The sequence below is a fragment of the Miniopterus schreibersii genome (assembly GCF_964146895.1).
Source record: "Miniopterus schreibersii genome assembly, chromosome: 8".
Taxonomy (NCBI): domain Eukaryota; kingdom Metazoa; phylum Chordata; class Mammalia; order Chiroptera; family Miniopteridae; genus Miniopterus; species Miniopterus schreibersii.
In genome coordinates, this window is record NC_138109.1 from 4,576,249 (window position 1) to 4,598,022 (window position 21,774).

The 21,774-nt window shown below is 51.9% G+C and overlaps 1 protein-coding gene across 7 annotated transcripts in view; it reads right to left on the reverse strand.

Moving 5' to 3' along the window:
* Positions 1-21,774, reverse strand: part of CLCN6 (chloride voltage-gated channel 6) — a 27,826-nt gene continuing 6,052 nt past the window's right edge. The window contains exons 4-23 of one of the 7 annotated variants that reach the window (XM_081144159.1): positions 21,492-21,557; positions 18,765-18,831; positions 17,329-17,435; positions 16,696-16,822; positions 16,102-16,169; positions 15,040-15,098; positions 13,216-13,348; positions 12,529-12,642; positions 12,086-12,252; positions 11,421-11,544; positions 10,012-10,138; positions 9,573-9,726; positions 9,305-9,464; positions 9,109-9,215; positions 7,982-8,168; positions 7,325-7,482; positions 6,980-7,136; positions 5,293-5,400; positions 5,042-5,167; positions 1-2,833 (exon numbers count right to left, since the gene is read on the reverse strand). In XM_081144159.1, the coding sequence (XP_081000285.1) occupies positions 2,753-2,833; positions 5,042-5,167; positions 5,293-5,400; positions 6,980-7,136; positions 7,325-7,482; positions 7,982-8,168; positions 9,109-9,215; positions 9,305-9,464; positions 9,573-9,726; positions 10,012-10,138; positions 11,421-11,544; positions 12,086-12,252; positions 12,529-12,642; positions 13,216-13,348; positions 15,040-15,098; positions 16,102-16,169; positions 16,696-16,822; positions 17,329-17,435; positions 18,765-18,831; positions 21,492-21,557 (2,397 nt within the window). In that variant the 3' untranslated portion in view covers positions 1-2,752. Of the gene's footprint in view, positions 2,834-5,041; positions 5,168-5,292; positions 5,401-6,979; positions 7,137-7,324; positions 7,483-7,981; positions 8,169-9,108; positions 9,216-9,304; positions 9,465-9,572; positions 9,727-10,011; positions 10,139-11,420; positions 11,545-12,085; positions 12,253-12,528; positions 12,643-13,215; positions 13,349-15,029; positions 15,099-16,101; positions 16,170-16,695; positions 16,823-17,328; positions 17,436-18,764; positions 18,832-21,491; positions 21,558-21,774 lie in introns of those variants that run through there. The other 6 variants (XM_081144160.1, XM_081144161.1, XR_013999317.1 and 3 more) reach the window with 6 other exon arrangements.

Below are 21,774 nucleotides of genomic sequence, written 5' to 3' on the forward strand. Positions count from 1 at the left end.
AACGGAGACGGATGAAGGTGTTTTATTCCGACACGGTAAGGTTGTAACGAGAACTTCCAAGTTCCAAAATTCAAATAAAAATAGGATTTTACAAATTAAAAAAATACAATTTATATACACAGTGGAATTAGCTAACGTTACTGTATAAACAAACAGTGCAAACGGAAAAAAGGAAGCTGCTGCTGTCAGAACGGCCAAGGCCCGCGGGATGCGGATATCGGAGGCCTTGTCGCCCAGGGCTGTCAGTGCGCAATCTCACATCAGCAGTGTCACCTGGGTGGCTGGGTCAAGCAAGCGTCCATTCCAGCCAGGAGCCGCTAGTTAATCAAGGTCACGAGCAAACCATCCCTCAGAGTGCAAAGGCCCCAAAGCCGTGGGGGCTCTTCCCCTCACTCCCCCACTCACTGCAGCCAGGGACCCCGAAACACCACGCTGGAGACAAGACAACCACCTCTAGCCAAGCCCAGAGCCCTCTGTGTCATCTGTGGATGGACCACATCCCTGGGAGGCCACGGCTGGGGGGACCAGGGGAATGTTGGAAATGCAGGAGCGAGGCGTATTTTGTTACAAGTGGGCAGTGGTTGTCATCGGGCTTATCTGGACAGGACAGCCGTCCCCGGAGGACAGGAAGCGCCTTCCCAGAGTGAGCTCGGGGAGGAAGGCATTGCGTCCTGCCGTCTGTCTCTGGACTACATTGATGGGGACAAATATCTGGTGGCTCACAAGCAACGCGATGGCGCGAGGGGTAAATTCCGATGGCATTTACCAGCGGCCTTCGAGACGGGTGGGTGCCTATGACCCAGCCCCGGACGCGGGCCCCAGCCCCGCCCATCTCTGGGAGGCTGGGAAGGGGGGCGAAGCTGGGGCCACTGGCCTCCGAGAGGAGCGGAGAACGCAGTCACGCCCTGACCGCTGCTCTGAGACGACACGGTCACATGGAGAAGGGCCTGTCTTTTTGGTCCTTGTGAGTTCCCCAACGACGCACTGGGGGTTTCATGCCCGCTTCACAAACCCAGTTTACCCAGGGAGCTGAAACACTCAGACCTCCAAGTGCTTCTGGGCAGAGACAAGATAAAAAGGAGGGACCTTGGTCTGTGGGAAAAGACCCTGAAGCTGCCCCTGGCCTAAGAGGGATTATTCGCTGAGTGTACTGAGCACACACTCGGCCCGCGGAGCCAGGGCTGACACATCCCCAGCTGGAGGGTCTTGGCATCGAGGTCAACTCGAGGCGGTGAAGGAAGTGGTGCCAGGGCCAGGCATCAAGGCCTGCAGGCAACTTCCAGATTAATACACAAGAAAACTAAACGCAAGCGAATGCCACCCGAGTCCCAAAGCACACCTGCCACAGGGCTGCCTGATGGGCCCAGGATGCTCGTAACACATACAGAGAGCAGAAGGAAGGGGCCAGTAAGAGCAAATGCCCGACGCCGAGGGCACTTCGGGGCCCTGTTCAGAGAGGACCAGCAGCCTGGGGAGAAGCTAAGTCGCCGAAAGGCAGAGGGAGGCTTCCTGGGTCTGATGCTAACACACTGGGGCACGTCCTGGCAGGAAGCACCCCCCTCCCCGCTCCAGGAAGACCCTCCTAAAGTTCCCACTTCTGGGTCCCTTAGCAAGCAGGGGTGGTGGCAGCAGGGAAGTGACGGGTTTGTGAAGGGCGGAAACCCTCCTCCTCGAGCATGTCACCTGTCTCATCACACCTGGGTAAGCCACATTGCGCACCTTGCAGTGTCGCTGGCTCAGGACTCACTCCTTTCCATCGTGGAAATAACCGTACCATTCCCCAGAGCCAAGGGGCTTATCTGGGGGGGAGGGGGGACGGGGATGGGGACAGGACAGGTATGACTGCTTTTAGTTAACTTGGGGGGCTCGGGGGCGGCACCAAGCTCCTCTGGGCTTTACCAGGAAGCTGCAGGCAGGAATGGAAGGGAGGTTTAGTAATTCAGTGGAGGGGAAGGGAGCAGTGGAGGGGAAGTGAGGGGACCGTCAGGTAAAGACGTGTCACCAGGGGACCGTGAGATTCGGGAAGTGGAGAGGAAGCTGAAATGGTAAAAACCAGGGCAGAGGTCAACCTGGCCCGACCATCAGATTTACATTCAGAGAGTGTTAGTGGGGGTTCAATGCTTTGTGCTTCTGGAGGGTTCTAAGGAGACTGAAACCACAGGGGCCAGACCAGAGCGCAGAGCTCACCCCGGAAGCAGGACATCTCCCCTAAGTGAACGGCTGCAGGCGCTGCGCTGGGAGCGCAGCAGGGGAAGGCCTCCCTGCAGCATGGGTCTCTGCTCAGTGCCCAGCTCCTGCACTAGGAATTCACTTCATTTTGCAACTGGTGTTCCCCCAGTGCTTGCACGGTCCCTCCCGTCCTGGTTTAAGGCAGCAGCCGCGCCCCCCCAGGAAAGCAGCAGAGGGGGTAGGAACACTGCTCTCTAGGTGTCACCCTCCACGGTGAGGCCTGACCTCCCTCTCTAGTCTTGGCATTAGTGGGGTGGAGGGGCTGGGGCCTGTGCCAACTCTGGATGGAAGAGCTCGGGGAGCAGGAAACGGAAAGATACTTGCTGAGAAAGTCAGACAAGTCCCAACTCTGACGGGTCAAACCACCCCCAGGATCTTGACCAGCAGGGCATTCGATGACTGCAGGCTTTCCAAGCGAGTGTGTGATGGGGATCTGCCATGCCCTGGGGCAGCCCCCACCAGCCACGACAGGGGGGCATGGAGAGCCGCCTCCCCAGGGAGCTCTGGCCGAGGGTGCTGGCCCTCAGATGGTCTGGTAGTGCTGCCGCAGCCGGGCCTGCAGAAACTCGTATGTCAGGTTGTGGCGGGTGATGATCCCAACGATCTAGGATGAGGAGAAAAAGACCCATGTCACCTGAGTCACACCCAGTGGGGTAAGACCATGAGTGGACAGAACTCGCCCCGCCTTCAGCAGAAGTGGAGGAGAGACCAGGTCCTGCACAGTGAGAGCACACACGGCATCAGGACACTCGCTTTAAAGGTCACCGATCTCCAGACGGAAGGAGACGCACAGGTAACTACGGCTCATAAACTGGGGCCAATGGGTTGCAGTTGGGCCGCTAAAATCTGATTTCTCATCTGTGTAAACAGGGCACAGGCTCCAGCTTTCTTAGTCCCTGCCACCCCCAGCCTGCTTCGTGTACGTGGACGAGGCAGAGCCCAGGGCACATTCTGATGGCTGTGACCCTACAGCTCGTAAATACCATCTTCAGAACCACTGAGTCACTGTCATACTGATTTATAATAAGAAATACATATTAGGAATTTCTTAAGTGATAGACTAGCAAGAGTGTCTTTTATTTTTCATGAACCCCTTTCAACCATACCTGAGTTTATGGTGATAACTTTTAGAAAGGCCCTAAGGATGGAGGCTGGTTGCCAGGGGAACCAACAACATGGCTAGAGGATTAGAACTTTCAGCTCCAACCCCCTACCTAGGGTGGCTGGGCTAGAGGCTGAATCATTCACCAACGGCCAATGAAGTTATCAGTCATGTATGTAATGAAGCCTCCACTAAAACCCCTGAATTACAGGGTTCGGGGAATGTCTAGGCTGGTGAACGTGGAAGGTGCTAGGGCTGGGGTGGCATACAAGAGGGGGCACGGAAGCTTGGTGTCTCTTCCCACAGACTTTGCCCTACACGTCTCTCCTACCAGGCTGTTCCTGAGCTGCATTCTTTTATAACAAACTGGTAATCTACTCAGTAGATTGTCTTCCTGAGTTCTGTGATCAGGGGCCACGGGAACCCGATTTATCGACAGGTCAGAAGTACAGGTGACAATGGGACTTCCGATTGCACCTGAAGTGGGGGTGGAGGGACAGTCCTGGGGGACTGAGGCCTTGACCTGTGGGATCTGACGCTCTCAGGTAGACAATGTTGGCTGGTGTCCAGAGAACACCAGCTGGTGTGGGGACCCCACATCTGTGACAGATGTGTGCAAGGTGTGAGTGCAGAGGAACAGAGCTTTTCCTAAACAGTCAACTTTCAGTCGCTGCAGTGACTCCCATGTCCCTGACGAAGGTGCCTCGCACCATGAGCTGCTGGAACTGTCAGTGCAGTTGTGTCAAAGACACGATTGGACCCCCTGCATTAACCAGCATCGGAACAAGCTGTGCTGTGCACTTTGACCTCAGAGACGTGTCACTTTCTGGAGGGGGATTTGGCGACATGTATGAAAAGTCTCTAAAAGGTGATCACTGCAGGAAATTCAAATGCTCCTCAGCAGAGGTCAGTGGGAAAGTGAATGGACAGGCACAGAATGGGTGCTGTCGAGCCCTAAATGCCATCAGTGAGTGTTTCTGCTGTGGGAAGTCACTCTCTCTAGGCTAAGCAAAATACCAGGTATTAAACTATAAGTAGTGATGGCCTTTTCATTAAAACTTGGTATATACAATCTCTATTTATAGATGCAAAGAAAAAGATAAAGCATGTACCTTGAAAAATTAGCATGGCTACCTCTGTAGAGATAAGCGTTTGGTATTTGTTTTTGTTTTTTTGCTTATCTGTATTTTCTTACTTTCCTACAATCAAACAAAATCGTGTAATAAGGAAAGCATGGAGTTCTAAGAAAAAACGGAAATCTGCAGCAATAATTACTAGGTGTTGTATTTTTTAAAACTCCCAGTATTTTACCTGAAATTCTCTCATTTAGTGCTACAAATGCCCAAGACAGCCGGGGACTGACACCGCCCCCCACACCCAGCTGCTGCCAGGTCAGCAGGGAGGAGGTGGCCCTGAACTTTCTAGTCCACAGTGCCACTGGCGACATCTGCTGGCCACGCTGGACACAGCATATAAGAAACAGGAGACAACAGGGGGAAGGTGGTGAAGCCACCCTAGGGCCCACTCCCTCCTCACTCCAGGTGGGAGACATTCAGAGGTTTTAGTCTAGAAACTTCCCTGCGGATTCTGACATGTCCTTGGGGGTAAGAAGCCCTGTGGTTAGTGGGTCCCTTCCAGGAGGTGGTGGGTGGTGAGGCTGGCGCAGCTGCAGGCCTGTGGGTTCTCCCTCCTCCCCGGACTCAGACTCACCTCTCCCACAGCATTCACCACCGGCAAGTGCCGCAGCCCCATTGTTCTGAACAGGTTGAAAACTTGGGAGACGCTGGTGTTAGGTGACACAGTAAAGGGTGACGGGTTCATGTACGGGGTGACATCCTGCAGAGAAAAGACAACTCGAGGTACCTGCGGCCGGTTCTGCCCTAACCAGGACAAGACACAAACCAGCAACAACTAGCAGCAGTCCTCTCCTGGGCCCGACTCTAGGGGACAGCCCTTCTCACCACGATCATCCGTGGGTTCAGTAGGGTCAGGTCCAGGTCGTGGATGTCAGGGTACCGTGGGTAATCCTCAGCCATCTCGGCGTAAGAAAGGCGCGGCTGGCTGGCACTCTGCAATCCCAATGAGACACTGTACTTGCAGGAACTGGCAGGGCCATGTGTAGAGGCCCCTCCCTCTTTCTGTCCATACCTGCCCAGCCACAGCCCCCCAAGAGAGACCTGAGAGTGAGGTTGCCCAGAGCAGAGGCCAGAACAAGTGCTTTGGGGTGAGACACAGTGACCCAGAGCCAGTTCCCAGCCTGTTCCTAGTTGTGTCACCCAGGCAAGTCTCCCAATCCCTCTGAACTTCCCTTTCTTCATCTGTAAAATGGACATGGCCATTTTGAAGTTTAAATGAGAAATGTGCTAACAGTAGCTATGTGGGTTGACTTGTGTCCCCCCAAAAGATAAGTCCAAGTCTAAACCCTGGTGCCTGTGAATGTGGCCTTATTGGAAATCAGGTCTCTGCAGATGTGATCAGGTTTTGAGATGAGGTCACATTGGATTGGGGAGGGTCTTAAATCCAATGACTCTGTCCTTATAGAAAGTGGAGACACACAGAGAGAAGACCAGAGGAAGCAGAGATGGGGTGCTAAGTCTAGGGTCAAGGAGCGCCAAGGACTCCTGGCAACCACCCCACCCTAGAAGGGTAAGGAAGGATCCTCCCCTGGAGCCTCCAGGGACACCGTGGCCCTGCTGACACCTGGACTTCAGTGGCAAACGCAAGCAGCAGCCACAGGAAACTTGGACAACAGCTCTGTTACTGTTCGTACACCTGAGTCTCACTGCTGCTGTCACTGGGCACCTGGGCCACCACCACAAGCGAGACCATAAGTACTGGTGACTGCTCAGCCCCAGTCTTCCTCCCACTCTGACATGTCTTCGTTCACCCCGACTCCCAGTGCTGCACCCAGCCAGCTCTAGCTGGTTCCTGCCTGCAGGCAAGGCCTCTGTAATCTGCCCACTTCACGCCTCCAACTGCCTTGTCCCCTGTGCGCCACTCATCACCCCTACCCCACCCGGCCTGTCCAGTCCTCCACACTGACCACACCCTCAAGACCCCGCCTCTCCATCCCTTGCTCCTCCTGTCTCGCCCCAGGTTGGCTGCTCTTCCGTAGGCCAGTTGGGCCATGAGTGACCTTAGGCTGACCTCCCATGGGCAAGACCTGAACCAGGAGAGCCAGTTTTAAAACTAGGTCGCTACAAAACTTTTTCAGTCTCCTTTCTCAGGCTCCATCTAAAGGAACAAAGTGTGTGAGACTGAGAGGGTCTCAGGTCGCTAGGGACCACTTTGAACAACACGCCTCACCCACTCCTGATTATCGCTAAAAACCAAACAAAAGAAAAAGAAACTACAGGGGAGTTCACGGGAAGAAAGTTTTTTTTTTTCTTCTGGTAACACATGTAAGGAAGTTCATGCATACCAGAAACTAAAATGTACAAACCATATTAAAAGCCTGTAGCTGGCAGGACACCTGACAACAGGTGCAGAGACCAAGTGGAGAATGACCGGGGGACTCACGCCTCCTGCAGCAGAGGACCTGGGGGTAGCATGCTGGCATGTCTCCGTGTCCACCTCCTCCCGGAAGTGGAGGGCTATGCTCCCACCCTCGAGCCTTCCAGAATCCCGGTGCGGACAAGAGACACTTACCGACTGGCTCTCGGAATAGCAAACTCCGCGAACCAGCAGGGTGACAAGTTGCGACCGAAGGATCAGGCCGTGAAAGGTCAGAGGGCGGAAGCGTTCCTCCATGGTCCAGTCTTCACTCGGGGACTGGTCAGGGTATAGGTTGGGGTAGGGGGTGTATCTGTTATATAAAAACCAGACGCTGCCTAGTACACCCTCAGCAGGGTTGTGCCTCACCCACGTCCCAACCCACTCCCCAGATTCCCTAAAGTCTCAGGAGCTGCCCAACAACGCCCGGCCAGAGGGCTGACCCTTCCTGAGCCCCTGCGGGCGCTGGCGCCTGCGCGGCGGGAGCAGCTGTGCCCTCACCTCCGCTCCAGCATCTGCTGCAGGAGGTCCTCCTTCTCGGCCGGCTCCTCCGAGGTCCCGTGCTCGTCACACATGTTCCGCAGCTCACTCGACGGGTAGGACTTCATGGACTGGCTGCGCCTGCGCTGCTCGCCCGCTCGGGTGAGGATGCTGGATTTCTGTGGGTGAGGGGGGCACATGACCCAGGTGAGGCAATGGGACTCTCCCTCTGCCTGGATTTCAAACCAGGAGCATCCCAAGGACAGAGAACAGCCAGCTCCGAGGGGCCACTAGCAGGCGCAGAGCACACTGCTCTGGCTCCTTCCCTTCCCTGCAGGTCCCACAGCTTCCAGTGGCTTCTTCTCTCTTAGAGTTCATTTCTGTTGATGGCAACTCTAGAACCCTCCCCTCATACAACCTGCAGGAACCCTGCAGACTGCTGATTAAAAACAAATCTGTCCCTGTGCTAACTGCGCGAACAGACACATCCTGATGGCCTGAGAGTCCGTACTGGCCATCGAGTCTACACTCACTGTCCCACAGAATGGAGACTGCTGATGTTCTGAGAGCCAACCTTAGCCGCCTCATCTGCAAGGTGTGACAAGCACTAGTCAGTGTGAGCACTAAGGAACCACTTGTCGCCTGTCACCTACCTCTCCTCTCGGGCTGCTTTCCTACCTTGAACTTGATGTTGTTACTGATGAGCTGGTTGCCCTTCATGAACTCCTTCTCATTGCCGCGGTTCTCGGTGACCACCGGGAAGGCATGGTGGACCGTGGTGCGCAGGATGCTGACCAGAGACTGGATGCGGGTGTGCGGGTAGACGTAGGTCAGGTTGGGCTCCATGATGTCACTGGCTCTCAGTCTGGGGAGGGAGGGAGGGAAGCCATCCAGACTCAGGCCTGAGCCCACAGCACCCTGGGAGCAAGCCATGATGGGCTGCACTGGCTCTCCCTGCCTGGGCCCCTTGGGTGCCTCTCCTGAACTGCCTCCTCTGCACATGCCCTTCCCCAGGCCTGAAATGCCCTTTCCTCGACTCAGCCCTCAGCTCAACGTGAAAAGTCCTCTCACCACAAACCCCTCCTCTTGTCCAGGGGACTGACTGGCGACCCCCTCCTTGCACTCCATGGCACATTCCCTGTGTAACTACTGAATTGCTAACTACACTATTGGAATTAAAAAAAAGTTGCTTGGGTGCCCCTTTAGACCAGGGATGGCAGCTGCAGCCCAAAAGTCAAGCCCCTGCCTGTCTCGTCTATGCACTGTCTACGCTGCTTCTGTATCATGAGGGCAGAGCTGGGCAACTGACAGAGACCACCTGGCCTGCAAAACTGACGTTTACCATTTGCCCCTTTACAGAAGCTTGCTGACCCCCACATGAGACCACAAGGGCTGTGTGTGGTACCTAGACACAGAAGGCCCAAACCATCGGAGGGCTGATGGACCACTGGGTGATTACAGTATAAGATTTCATTAGGAATGCATGAGACAAGCTAGTTCTCAAACAAGGATTAGCATATCCTTAATTTAAACTTCAGTCTTAACACAGACTTATGCAGAGCCCTTGCTTCCTACTTAACCAGAATACCACAGGAACCAGAAGAAACCCTGCCCCAGCTCCCAGACACACTGAGCTGCTCGATGTTCCCAAACCTGCTTGGGAACAAATGAGCTGGCTGTTTTAATGACCTTCCTGTTATTTACCGTTTCACTTAATTCCAACCCAATAATCTAAGCACTTCCTACCCTCATACAAGAGTCTATAAACCCTGAAACTAGGACATGAAGAGACATCATGGCCTCACTTGTCCATCTCCACCTCTGTCTCCCACTCCAGGAGCGGCACTCCTCGCAGGCCCACGTGAATGTCGTAAATGCCCTTATTGAAAAAGTCCCCTGTCCACTTGGCCACCTGAAATACAGAGTAAAGACTTGAAAGGAGGCTGCTGCGGGATGAACTTGGCCGTGAACCGGGAAGAGGCCTGGAAGGGGAGTGCTCACCATCAGAGTGACCATAATGGGAAGCCCGTAGGTGATCTCATTGGTAGATTCAATAAGGATGACGGTGAGACTGACAGTCATACGCACGACCCCGCCCAAGAAAGCCGCGGCACCAATCAGGGCGAAGGTCCCTGAATAGATATGGCCCAACCCAATGTAGCTGGTGAAGGAAGAAAACGAGACCGTGGCTTAGGATCGCACCGCAGGGCGGGGCAGGGGCTGTGGTTCGCCAGCTCGCAGAGCACACACAAGCATACACACACAGTACCTTTTGAGGACATTGGCCACTAAACGCCCAAAAGCAGCTCCACACAGCAGAGAAGGCACAAAGAGGCCGCTTGGAACAGAAATGCCGTAAGTCCAACAAGCGAGCAAGAAATAGAAGACGAAGAACAAAGCCAAAGTGATGGGGCTGAAGGTACCTGCAAGGCAAGGACAGACCTGAGTCCCACTGCCAGGTGCCCGCCAAGGCCCACCTTGGTTCCTACAAGGCCCTTCCGTACCCCAGCCGGTCCACCTCCAACACTGGGGGCAGAAATGCTAACATGTCTGGGCTGGTATTACAAAGGGAAAGTCCTGTTCTTGCTCAGAATTAAGGGGAAGCCTGGCTGTGTCCGAAGGCCAACAGGGGGCACAGGGATACTTATTTCTTCTATGTAAAAAAAAAAACCAACCTGCCAGGAATGGGCAGGCGCACAGGGACTCACCATCCTGGTGGAAGAGCTGGAGGATGGCGGACTCCTGGGGATTGAAGAAGAGTGTGGCCATGTCATTGTAGGTCTCATTGGGACAGAAGAAGGTCTTGACACTTGAATTCACATCTTCTGATGTGACCTAAGAAACCGAAATCAAAGTCAGTACAAGGACAGTAAAGGTCAGTACATCTAACAGGGGCACTTGAATCTCTAAGTGGGAGGTCTCCAGCTACGTCGAAAAAGTCTGGCACCCAAGTTTCCCCTGTAAATTAAACAGGCAGTAAAAAACAGATCTATACCCAAGAGCAGCCAACTGATACTGTATCCCCTGCATTTTGAGAATGAATGAATCAGCACATGGTCCCTCATTCATCCACATTCATAATGAGAATGTACTGCAATTATGATTCACCGTGGGCTGGGTCCTCCCTCTTCTCCCGGTGCTGACTGTGTGTATGATACTATTGGAAGCCTGGCCCGGAGACCCTGTGGACTGGGGGAAGATGAGGCAGGTGACAGACCAGTGGCCGGGAGCTGACAGGTTCGCTGAGGAGCGTCCAGGGTATGGCTGACCTAATGCCCCAACTTTGGATTCAAACAGAAAAAGCCTCCATCCTGAATTAGCTGCAGAAGCAAAACCACTTCCACATGAGGCCTGATGCAGACACCGTGCTCCTGGCTGCCTTCCCAGGAGGCTCAAAACCCTGACTGGGAAAAGAGATGCTTTCTCCACACGTCAGACCTCTCATTTGCTCCATCATTCAGTGTAGGAAGATGAAATTCTAGTGCTGCCTAACTCATTAGAAAGCAAGGGCTGCCCGGCTGGGCGTGGCTCAGTGGTTGAGCATCGACCTAGGATCCAGGCAATCAGGGTTCGATTCCCGGTCAGGGCACATGCCCGGGTTGTGGGCTCGATCAATGACTCATCGTTGATGTTTCTCTCTCTCTCTCCCTCTCCTTTCCTCTCTCTGAAATCAATAAAGATATGTAATACTTTCAACAATAAAGCTGAAGCCTATAAAAAAAAAAAAAAGAATAAAAAAAAAGAAAGCAAGGGTATCTGGATTATGAAAGCTCTGGTTTTCTACTTGATGGTGTCCGATAGTACGGGGGTGTACTTCACACCTATCGCTGGGCATACAAACAGTGTTATTACAAAGCTCGTTAAGGGGCTGGACTTTTCCTGGACTCAATTCTACTGATAACACTGTAGAGGTGCCCTTATGTGGACACTGTAAATACACTAGGTGATGGGTTTGTATAATCCTACCAGATGAACCTGGCTGGGCAATACACTCAGATGAAGGCTGCCGCAGGAAGTAGGACAGTGCCCCCTGTTGGTGGAACATGGCAAGGAAGAGCTGGCAAAGGAGAAATGTGTTCAGAACAGTGGCAGGTAGACAAGCTGAGAGGACAGTTACCTGGAGCAGCAATGAGTCATTCCCGATTTGACTCGAAGACATCTGTCGGCATTCTCCTAACACCATCGAGGCCACGAACACCACCACCGTGGTTACCAGAGACACCAAGAGGCTCTCTAAGACTCTAGGAAGCAAAGGGCGGCTGTGATTAGGCGATAAGACAACACCCCAGTCTTGGGACTCAAACGCACAACCCCATGTACCCCCAACCGTCATTTCCCCAAAGAGCATGCACAGTAGCTCCCAGTGGGTCAGCACATGTGCACAATCTGTCAGCGACGTGCTGTGTTCAGCCATTTCTGGGTAAAAAGTGGGCAGCCATGGACACATCATCTCCCTCTGGGGAACAAAATCACCTTTCATTTCAGGTCCCGGGGTGAAAGTCCCACTGACCCTTCTGACTTTGCCATGTGTCCTAGTGGCAAGTCAGGACAGGCTGGGAGTCAACCAGCAACTCATATAAATGAAGCTCAGATCCAGCCTTTTGGCCTGTGTGACAAATATAGCAGATTTCCGGCCCATCTACGTTCTGTCTTAGATGTGAAATCAGAGCTGGTGTAGGAAGCAGGGTCTGTTCACGTAATCGCCTCCCCGGGGAGAGGTGGCCTGGTCCATACGAAGCTCGGGGAGCTGTGCCAGGCTAGGGGAGGCGGCTGCTCAGGTACCTGACGAGCTTAGGCTTCGGGTGCACGTTTCGCATCCGGTACTTCGCAAGCCTCTTGTTCAGACAGTTGAATGTGGCTCCCAGGAGGCCCCCAATGACCCCCATCACGATGAAGAAACCCAAATCCACAGCTGTCCAGAGGTGACATTTTTTATCAGAATCAGAGCACTGAGAGAAGGGGCAAGAAAGGGAGAGAGGAAAACCATGGTGCCCATGAGAACAGGACGGGGTGGAAGCAGAGGAGACAGACGCAGGATGCGAGGCCGCCTTCTGGCTTCGGGAGCCTGTGCCAGGCGGGGGCCTGCCCACAGCGGGGGGCATGCACAGCAGGCCACGCGGCAGAGCCCACCAGAGGCTGCCCGACCTGCTGGCGGTCTCCGGCGCTTCACTTAGAGTGGTCACCACGGGCCAAGCAAGAAACTGCGGGGAAGGGACAAAACATACCTTGAAGTCGCCGAGGCTCAGCAGTCCCGGGAGCTGGAAGGAGCCCCAGCCCCCAAGCTGAGTCCCAGAACGAAAGAAGCTGAGGGTGAAGGTGGCACACATGGAACAGAAGAGCTAGGGACAGGTGACAAAAACAGAACGCCCAATAGCGGCGAGTCCTACTTTCTCCCTGACCCTCCTCCTAAAACCTGCTGCTCCACCCGGAAACCTGCCAACCCAGGTCTGGAGCAAGGACCCGGTAACCATAGCGGGAAAGGCGCCCCCACGTGGACAACTGCACAACAGGCTACAAGCAGCTTTCATTTCAATAGCCTGTTGTGAGAACCTATTTAGAGCAGACGATGCACCAGATCCTGTGCCAAAGAGAAACAGTAAACACAAGAGGAAGAACACGCTACTCTAAGACAGGCAACAGGGGTTCAAGCCTGGGCTCTGCCGCCACCTGCCTGATGACCACGGCCAGTTCCACGTTTTCACACCAGGTGGCTCGAGAGAGGACAATGGCAGTTTGATGTGAGGAATGCAAGGGCATGCGTGTGGAAAGTACAGGAAAGTCCGTATTTGGCTGTTATGAGTGTCTAAAGCACAGGGCTTTCCAGTATGGTTGACCATGCTGGTCTCGTCAGAACTAGTTTATAGCTGGGGAATGGTTAAGTTTAGGAGGTTCTCATGGAAGGTTGTTCTCACCACTTTCCATGTGAGCCCTTGGTTCCAGAAGGATGAGGCCTCCTCCAGACTGAACAAGGTCCCCCCAATGGGAGCCCCGAAAGCTGCAGCAACACCGGCAGCCGCTCCTGCTGATACAAAGTCCCGCTTGTCTCTGAGGAGAGAAGAGACAGACACTGTATTGGACAAAGAGCCCTTAGGCCGCAAAAGGCAGTTTTCCCTTCCTATCCGCCAACGTTTTATCCCGGGGCCCCGATGTCAGGGCTGGAGGACAGTCTCTGGTGGGGCTGACTGGGCAACAGCTTCCCCTGAGCGCCAGACGCTCTCCCCAGCTTGAGTTCCTCCAGGAGGAGGGGTCCCGGTCTCCTCTCAATCTCAGCACCAGTTCAGTCCTGCTGGGCACACTCGCCCCAGACCTTCCTTCCAAAAAGCCACAGCTTCATGAAAACCTCCAAGTGCTGCTGACATGCAGAGCAGCAGGTACCAGTGACCTGCAGGAATACCAAGCGGGGGAAGGTGCACCACAGCTGTGACCCAGGGCCCGATCCCAAGGGCCTTGTGTGCTAGACAGTTTCACACACACAAGTCCCACAGGGCAAAAAGATCCCGAGGAGAGCACCTTCCAACCCAGGAAGGCGGTGACCCAGCACACTGCTCTGGAATATGAAATACCCTCTTGACAGTATGCCTGGAGGCTGTCTCATTTATGTTTTTCATCTCCACTGCCTGAGATGCTTCCAGGACTCGGGTCACGACAAAGCAGAAGCCACCAGACCAGCCAGGCCCTTGCTGCTCATTTTCAGGACAGTAGCTTAAAGCCCACCTCCTTTTTGACACCAGGGTTCACACGCAGCCTGCCCAGCAGCGGAGACGACGAGCGGGCTAGAGCGGGGATCAGGTCTGAGGGGCAGTAAGTGAACAGCTCATTGTTTCAAGAGAATCCAATCCGCTCTGGGTGGCATGGCTCAGTTGGTTGGGAGCCGTCCCATCACCAAAAGGTTGCCGGTCTGATTTCTAGTCAGGGCACATGCCCAGGTTGCAGGCAGGAGGCAGCCAATGATATTTCCCTCCGTCTCCCTTCCTCTCTCTAAAAATCAATAAAAAATCTTTAAAAAAAAGGAAATCTAATCCCTATTATCAACAAGGCAAGTAGTAAAAAGTGTTGGAGAGGTTGTGGAGAAAAGGGAACCCTCGTTCACTGCTGGTGGGAATGTAAACCGGTAGAGCCACTATGGAAACCAGTAGGGAGGTTCCTCAAAAAATTAAGAGCAGAGTTATGATATGACTCAGCAATCCCTCTTCTGGGTATCTACCCAAAACATTCAAAAACATTTATTTGCAAAGATATATGCACCCCCATGTTCGCTGCCACATTATTCATGGTGGCTAAGACATGGAAACAACCAAAATGTCCTTTGTGGGTGGCTGTATAAAGAAGATGCTGTATGCAGACATACACACGATGGAATGCCACTGCTCAGCCACAAGAAAAGATGAAACACTGTCATTTATGACAACATGGACTTGGAGAGTATCATGCTAAGCAAAATAAGTCAGTCAGAAAAAGCTAAGAACCGTATGATTTCCCTCATATGTGGGATACAAGACTGAAACTCACAGACACAGACAACAGTAGGTTTGTTACCAGAGGGAGGGGGTGGGGAGTAACAGGTAAAGGGGGCCCAGTATATGGTGACAGACGATGTGATAAACAGATCATGTATCATAGAGATCTACACTTGAAACCTATATAATTTTATTAACCAATGTCGCCTGGATTATTTAACTTAAAAAAAGGGAAAAAAAAAAAAAAGAAAGAAAATTCAATTCCTAACCTTTCCATACCTGTCACTTCGGAAATAGGGGAAGTTAATCTGGATCTTCCGGAAGGAGATGCTCTGAAACTAAGACAAGAGGAAACAATGTCAGAGAGGGGCCCACAAGGGCCCAATCTGCAGGAACCCAGGGGAGTCCCCACCTTGAGCACACTTGGGCGGATGTGCTGCAAGAGGGAGAGTCCAGAACAGAGCCTGGGAAAAAAGCAGTGATCTTTGAGAGGCACTTCCTTTCCTGCCCCTAAATTTCTATGATCTTCAGAAACTGCATTTTGTACATAGTCAACAAGCCAGAAAGAAAATGGGGAAGGAAACAGCTGAGCGCAGGGCTGGGAGGAAATGAAAGCTGCTGCAGAAGATGAAGTGAGCCCTGCGCAGGGAGTGGCGGTAAGGAAGGGCCAGGAGCCCCCTGCCAACCAGGCACCACATGCTCGCGCTCGCCCCATCCCCTCACTCCCGGGAGCCCGGGGCCTGGGTGTGAAGGTGAGGCGGCAGCAAGAGATCGGAAGATGGGCTCTGGACGAGGCAGTCCTCTCGCCTGTGCTTCAACCACTCACTACCAGCCGCTCACGCCCCCAGGATGTGAGAGGGCCACATCCACAGGTGACAGATCGCAAGGAACTGAGCATCTCCAAGCGGCAGCCCGAAAGGATGGGAGCTTCAGAGCCCTGGGCGAGCGCCTCGCCCTATGCTGGGATTAGTCCCCTGCTACCTCAGGTGCCCTCAGCGCAGCCCTGTGCCCGAGCCACCTCAGATGTGCTTCCAGCATCTTGGGACTCAGCAGTGTGGAGCTGACCCATTGAGCCACTTTACACAGAGGTGCTGGGCAATGGCTGTGGGGCCACAGGTGACTTTCATTTGAACAGACTTTATGTCCCATTTCTGCTCCTAGGACTTCATTAAAACTGAGGCACCAGTTACCTCTCCCAGGGGACAATTCATGGTTTTCTCATCAACCCCAGCTGACATCAGATTCCAAAGTCATGCTCGGGTGCTCCCAATGGGTTTCTTCCAGACTGAATCACAGGACGCCCCTACCCGGGACTCACCCTCCCAACCTACCCACCCTTACCTGAGGGAGGCCAGCGCCCACTACGGCTCCACTGTGGATCATGGGGCCCTCCTTCCCCACAAAGAGCCCTGGGAACAGGTGAAGAAGGGGAGACCATCAGTCAGCATAGAACCGCCTCCAGTTCGGACACCTCTGCTGGGCAGCCCACCGCTTGACAATATAAAACAGTGGTGCTCCTGTGACTAACAGAGAAAGTGAGTCCAATTCCCATCAGGTAAGAGGAAATACTCTAAACTCTAACTCGGGCATCGGCAAACTACAGCCTGTAGGCCAAACAGACTCACTGACACAGCCTAAAATATTAACTATTGGCTGTTTACACAAAAAGCTCTCTGGCTTTGCTAAAAGCCATCTCCAGAAACCAACTAGATGGTCTGTCTACTTCCAAACTGAATGGTGAGTCAGTCAGAGAGCTCTGAATGGTGACTTACCTACAGCGTCTGCACTTAAAAGCCAAGCCAACGACAGAAAGTGTGGAGGTCTGTTTGGGGGCAGGCCCTCTAACCCAAATCTACTTCATTCACATACATAATGCTTCCTGTCATCTTCACCCCTTGAAGACCTGAAGGTAACTACCAGAAAGACCCTCCTTACCTCCGGCTACACTGAACAGCACTCCGAAGGCTTTGCAGAGCAGGGTTCGGAGACGGACAATTCCGGGCACCTTCACGCCGTTCAGGTAGCATTTGATCTCGGGTATCCCAGAACCTGCTGCCACGGGCTGGCGGGAGAGTAGGCACGGCCACACGCTCAAACCCACCGGCACTATGGCCTGCCCTCACCGACCTCAATGCAGAGGGACAACGGGCTCTTCACCACCCGCAGCATCCCCTGGGGCCGGGGTTTCTGACTCAGTAGGTCTGGGGGGATGGGAAGATGTGCAGTTCTACCAAGTTCCTGGTGACTCGGCATCACCTGGGGAGTCTTTCAGCGATCCGTGCAGGCACCCCACTTCCAGAGACTCTGATCCCATTTGAGGTCCCCGGGGGATCCGTATGTGCTCCCCCCAAGGTGGAGAGCCACCCTCCAAATCTAGATGTTTACTCTTCAATCTCACCAGGGGTTAAAACCTTCATTTTCAGAAACATTTCTAAGTGAAGGAGAGGCCACTCTCTGCAAGAACCTATGTTCCAAGTATAATTCAGCTCTCTGACCTCCCAGCAATGGTGAAGATGAGTGTAGGACCCAAGACGTCAAAAGCAAAAAGGTAGCACCCACAGCCCTCACCTCTATTAGGACAAGAAGGCTCCCAAAGAAGACGAAGGTCAGGTTGAAACCCAAGAGTTCGAGGAGGGACAGGGCGAGGCACCCTTTCTGGCTGCATTCCTCCACCGCTAGGGAGTGGGTTAAGGAAACGTGTGCTGTATGTTTCTAAAATTAAAATAATGGTGCTGTATTTTAGGTACATACTCCAGCTTCCTTTATTCTCAGTTGACAGTACATTTTTGAGACTTAGCCTTGCTGATACAGTTCTGGTCTGCGTTCATATTAACTTCTGCACAAATTGTATCATATGAACATCCCGTGATTTTTCCATTTTCCCGTAACAACCTTTCACAATCACAAAGCTGCAACGAACATCTCTGCACACGTCTGAGAGCCACAGCTGGGAGAGGGAGTCATGAGCTGAGGGAAGGCGCAGCTTCCTATTTATTAAACTTCCATTTCCCTAATCAGCGGCGAGGTGAGCACTTTTCCACAGGTTTATTTATTGGCCATTCAATTTTCCTCTCCTGAGAAGGGCCTGTTCAAACCCTCTGCTAGTTTTCTATTGGGGTGTTTGGGCCTTTTTCTTAGAGTTGTACCTCTTCCTGTATTCTGGAAAGGAATCATCTTCTCTTAACTGCACAGTGAAAACCTCGCTGAGGCTGTAGGTTTTCACTTAGTGTATACTGTTGTTTTGGCTTTTTGTTTGTATAAACAGAATATTGACTTTGATGTGGTCAAGTTTTCTGACCTTTCCCCTTTCACTGTCTGCCTTCTGGGGTTTAAAGAAATGATTCCCTACTCTTACGATCTCTTATTTTACATCTTCAATCTACCGGGAATTAATTCCTAGTACAAAGCAGGAATCTCACTTTGTATTTTTCCAGATGGATAACCAGCATCTTTTATTAAGTGGCGCATTTCATCCTGACTTATCACACTGGCTCTGTCACTCGCTGTACCTCTGTACCCATACGGGCTGGTTTCTGTGTCTCCATCATGTCCCATTGTCTAAATGGGTATTCCTGCACCAAGGGGACACTGTTTCAATGACTGTACCTTAAATTATATGTCTTGACATCTATGAGGGCAAGACCCCCTGCTTGTTGTTCAAAACTATCTCAACTACTTTTGGCCCTTTACTCTTCCAAACAAATTTAGGAAGAGAGCTTCCAAGTTCCATGAACTATTCTATCGGCATTTTCATTGCAACAACATTGGATTCATAGGTTGACTGGGAAAAGCCGGCATCTTGGTGGTTTGTGTCTTACCAACCATGAATGTGAGCGTCTCTCTATACATCCTTTCGTGTCTTTCAATGGTAATTAAACACCTTAAAGCCAAACGGCTAATAAATAGCTCTTCACAGATCACGTCCACTGTTACACTCATTTCCAGACAAGACAGCACAATCAGCACCCGCTGAGATCCAGGAGGGCCGAGAGCGGAAAGGATACATGTCTGCACCACTCCAAACTTGAGCTGGGTGAAGAGGCGCACAAAGAAGTCCACGAAGAGACCCACCTGAGGGGAGCAAGGAAGCGTCCGTCACACGGCTTTCCCGGGTGGTACAGGCACTGCCCTCAAAGGCACGGGCGCGCCCCGCCGCTCACCCAGCAGCGGGTGAGCGGGCTTTGGAGAGTGACTCTGGCTCTCCGAAGGCCCCACTCCACCCTGGCCCCATTGCCCACCGAAGAGCAAAATGGAGGGGTACAGCGATGTTGAGAGGAGGTGAGTAAAACAGAGGGGAAAGGATGCCGGCGAAGATGAGAACAAGGAAGACCAATGTCTTCAGCGACGCGCAGCTACATGAGCACACAGCTTAGATTACTTTGAGGGGAAAAAAATTTTTTTTTAAATTGATTTAGAGTGAGGAAGGGAGAGGGAGAGGGAAAGAGGAGGAGGAGAGAGGGGGAAGAGGGGGGAGAGGAGAGAGAATCATTGACTGGTTGCCTCCCATATGCACCCTGACCAGGGATCGAACCCCCAACCTGGATACGTGCCTTGACTGGGAATTGAATCTGCCACCTTTTGGTGCACAGGACAATGCTTAACCAGCTGAGCCACTCCAGCCAGGGCCAGCTTAGATTACTTTGAATGACAACATTCACTTAGCTGTATGTGGGTTATTTCTATTTTATATAACTCACGATTTTGACTTATAACTGTCCTATACAGTCAATGGTTACCCTGGTAAATAAGACAGAACCACTCACATTCCACTATTCCACTCTCATAAGATGGGCTCTGGGCTTAAAGGAGACCTGGGAAGACTTCTGATTTTGTAGATTCATGATCAAAGGCTTCATGCCTTTAACTCCAGACTTCCCTCAAGCCAATGCCAGAGGCTTTTAAATACCAAAGCAATAAGTGGTGACAGATCAAAGGACAAGAGAGCCAGGAGCAAGAGGAACCAGTAGCCACATTATAAAGGCAGGCCTGCCTTCCTAAACCATGAGGGTACAAAGTTAAGTTGCTAGTATTGATAAATGGCAGTTCAAAGGAGTTTGATCTGAAAGTGGAAGGAAGACTAACAACTAGATGGCTAGGGACTATGCCTATTGCAGGGAAATTTGCAATCAGAACCATATACAGCAAAATTCACACCCTGAAACTACAATATAACAATTAGATTGGCCCAAGTTGCCCCACACTGGTATCCATCTGAATGTTACTAGAGAGGCCTCTACATGCCATTAGTCTTAACTACTAAGATGTTCCTTGACCTCCAATTTACTACTAGTAAAAATCTGACAAGTGCCATGAAGACAAAACTGAGTGGCCCGTGTGGCTTTATTACACTAAACACATGTTTACATCTTATGGGCATATCATGCAGGCTTAAGTATGAGACTTGTGGTCAAGTCCAGAGAAAGGTGACAAACAGGCTGCTGCTTAGGAAAATATAAGACCCCTATTAAAGACTGAATGATTGTGTTTGTCTCCCACCCCAAATTCATGTTGAAATTATAGCCCCCAATATGATGGTATTTGGAGGTGGGGCCTTTGGGAGGTGATAAGATCATGAGGGTGGAGCCACCATGAATAAAATTAGTGCCCTTATAGAGACCCAAAGAGGGAAAGGGGATTGGGGAGGGCAGAATAGGTGAAGGGGATTAATTGTATGGTCATAGATGGTAACTAGACTTATAGTAATGAACACTATGTAGTATACACAAATATTGAATGATACTGTAGTATACCTAAAATATATATTGTCTTATATACCAATTTTACTATGATTAAAAAGAGAGAGACCCCAGCCAGAGAGCTCTCTTGTTCCCTTCTGCTATGTGAGGACAGAGCAAAAAGATAGTTATCTATGAACCAGGACGCAGGCCCTCACCAGACACTGATCTACCGGCCCTTGATCTTGAACTTCCAGCCCCCAGAACTGTGGGAAATAAATGTCTGTTGTCTAAGCCATCCAGTCCATGGCATTTTTGTTACAGCTGCCCCACGGACCGAGACAACCCCCTACTCTAACACTGCACTGATGGAGGATCAGATTGGATGTGTACTGCTTGGATTGGCTGCTCACTTTTCCAGCTTTTTGTCTCCAGGTTAACCATGGTAAGTCAGCAGCTATGGGTGGTTCCAGCCCTGTGCTACTATAACCTTTTGCAACATTTCATAATCTTTTCTTGTCAGTGATTCATGTGTGAACGTGCTGACCCCAGAACCCAGTGCGTTCAGGCATATTCCTCTGCCCACAACCACCAGCTCTACCTCACAGAAAAAAATGAGCAATGTGCAGGGAAGAGACCCAGGACAGCACAAAAAGTCCACTGAGACCTACGGTGTCCTGCTGACTGGCACGCTGTGCTACAGGCGAGGGTGCACTGTTTACAGTTTTGTTCCCACGACTTTCCTTTTCCCCTACGGTGACCTCAACACCCACTGAGGACTCTCCCTTCCATGTTCTCTATGTGATAGGGTCACACCTTATCCTAAGACACAGGGCTTAACCACCTTTGAGTGCTTTAAAGAACACCAGAGCTGCATGGCTCACTTTCTTTTCATAAAGCGAAAGCAAAAGAGAAGCATGAAAAACGCTGTCAGGTTATTAATTAAAAAGAGAAACAGGACAAAAGACAAGGCGGTCCCTGTAATGACAAACAACTTACCTGTCAGGCCAGAGCTTACCCCTGACCCCCTTCACCCCCCATGCCCTTCCTGCTCACCAGACCGGTGCAGACTCCAATGGCAAACACCATCATCCACTTCACTGCCTCGAACCTTCGGCCTTTCTGTTCACACAGGGAAAGAATGACTCAGTTTGTTACAGGGTGACATTGGCTCCAGGGAAGGAACATGCCTTGGCCAGCCAGTTTTAGAGTGACCTTCGCAGGGAGGGTGCTTTACAATGCAAGAATGATGAGTTTAAGATAAACGGCTGGGCCGGGGGAACTCTGGCTGCGGGGAGGAAGGTCAAGGAATAAATGCCAGATCTCATGAAAGGGGTCA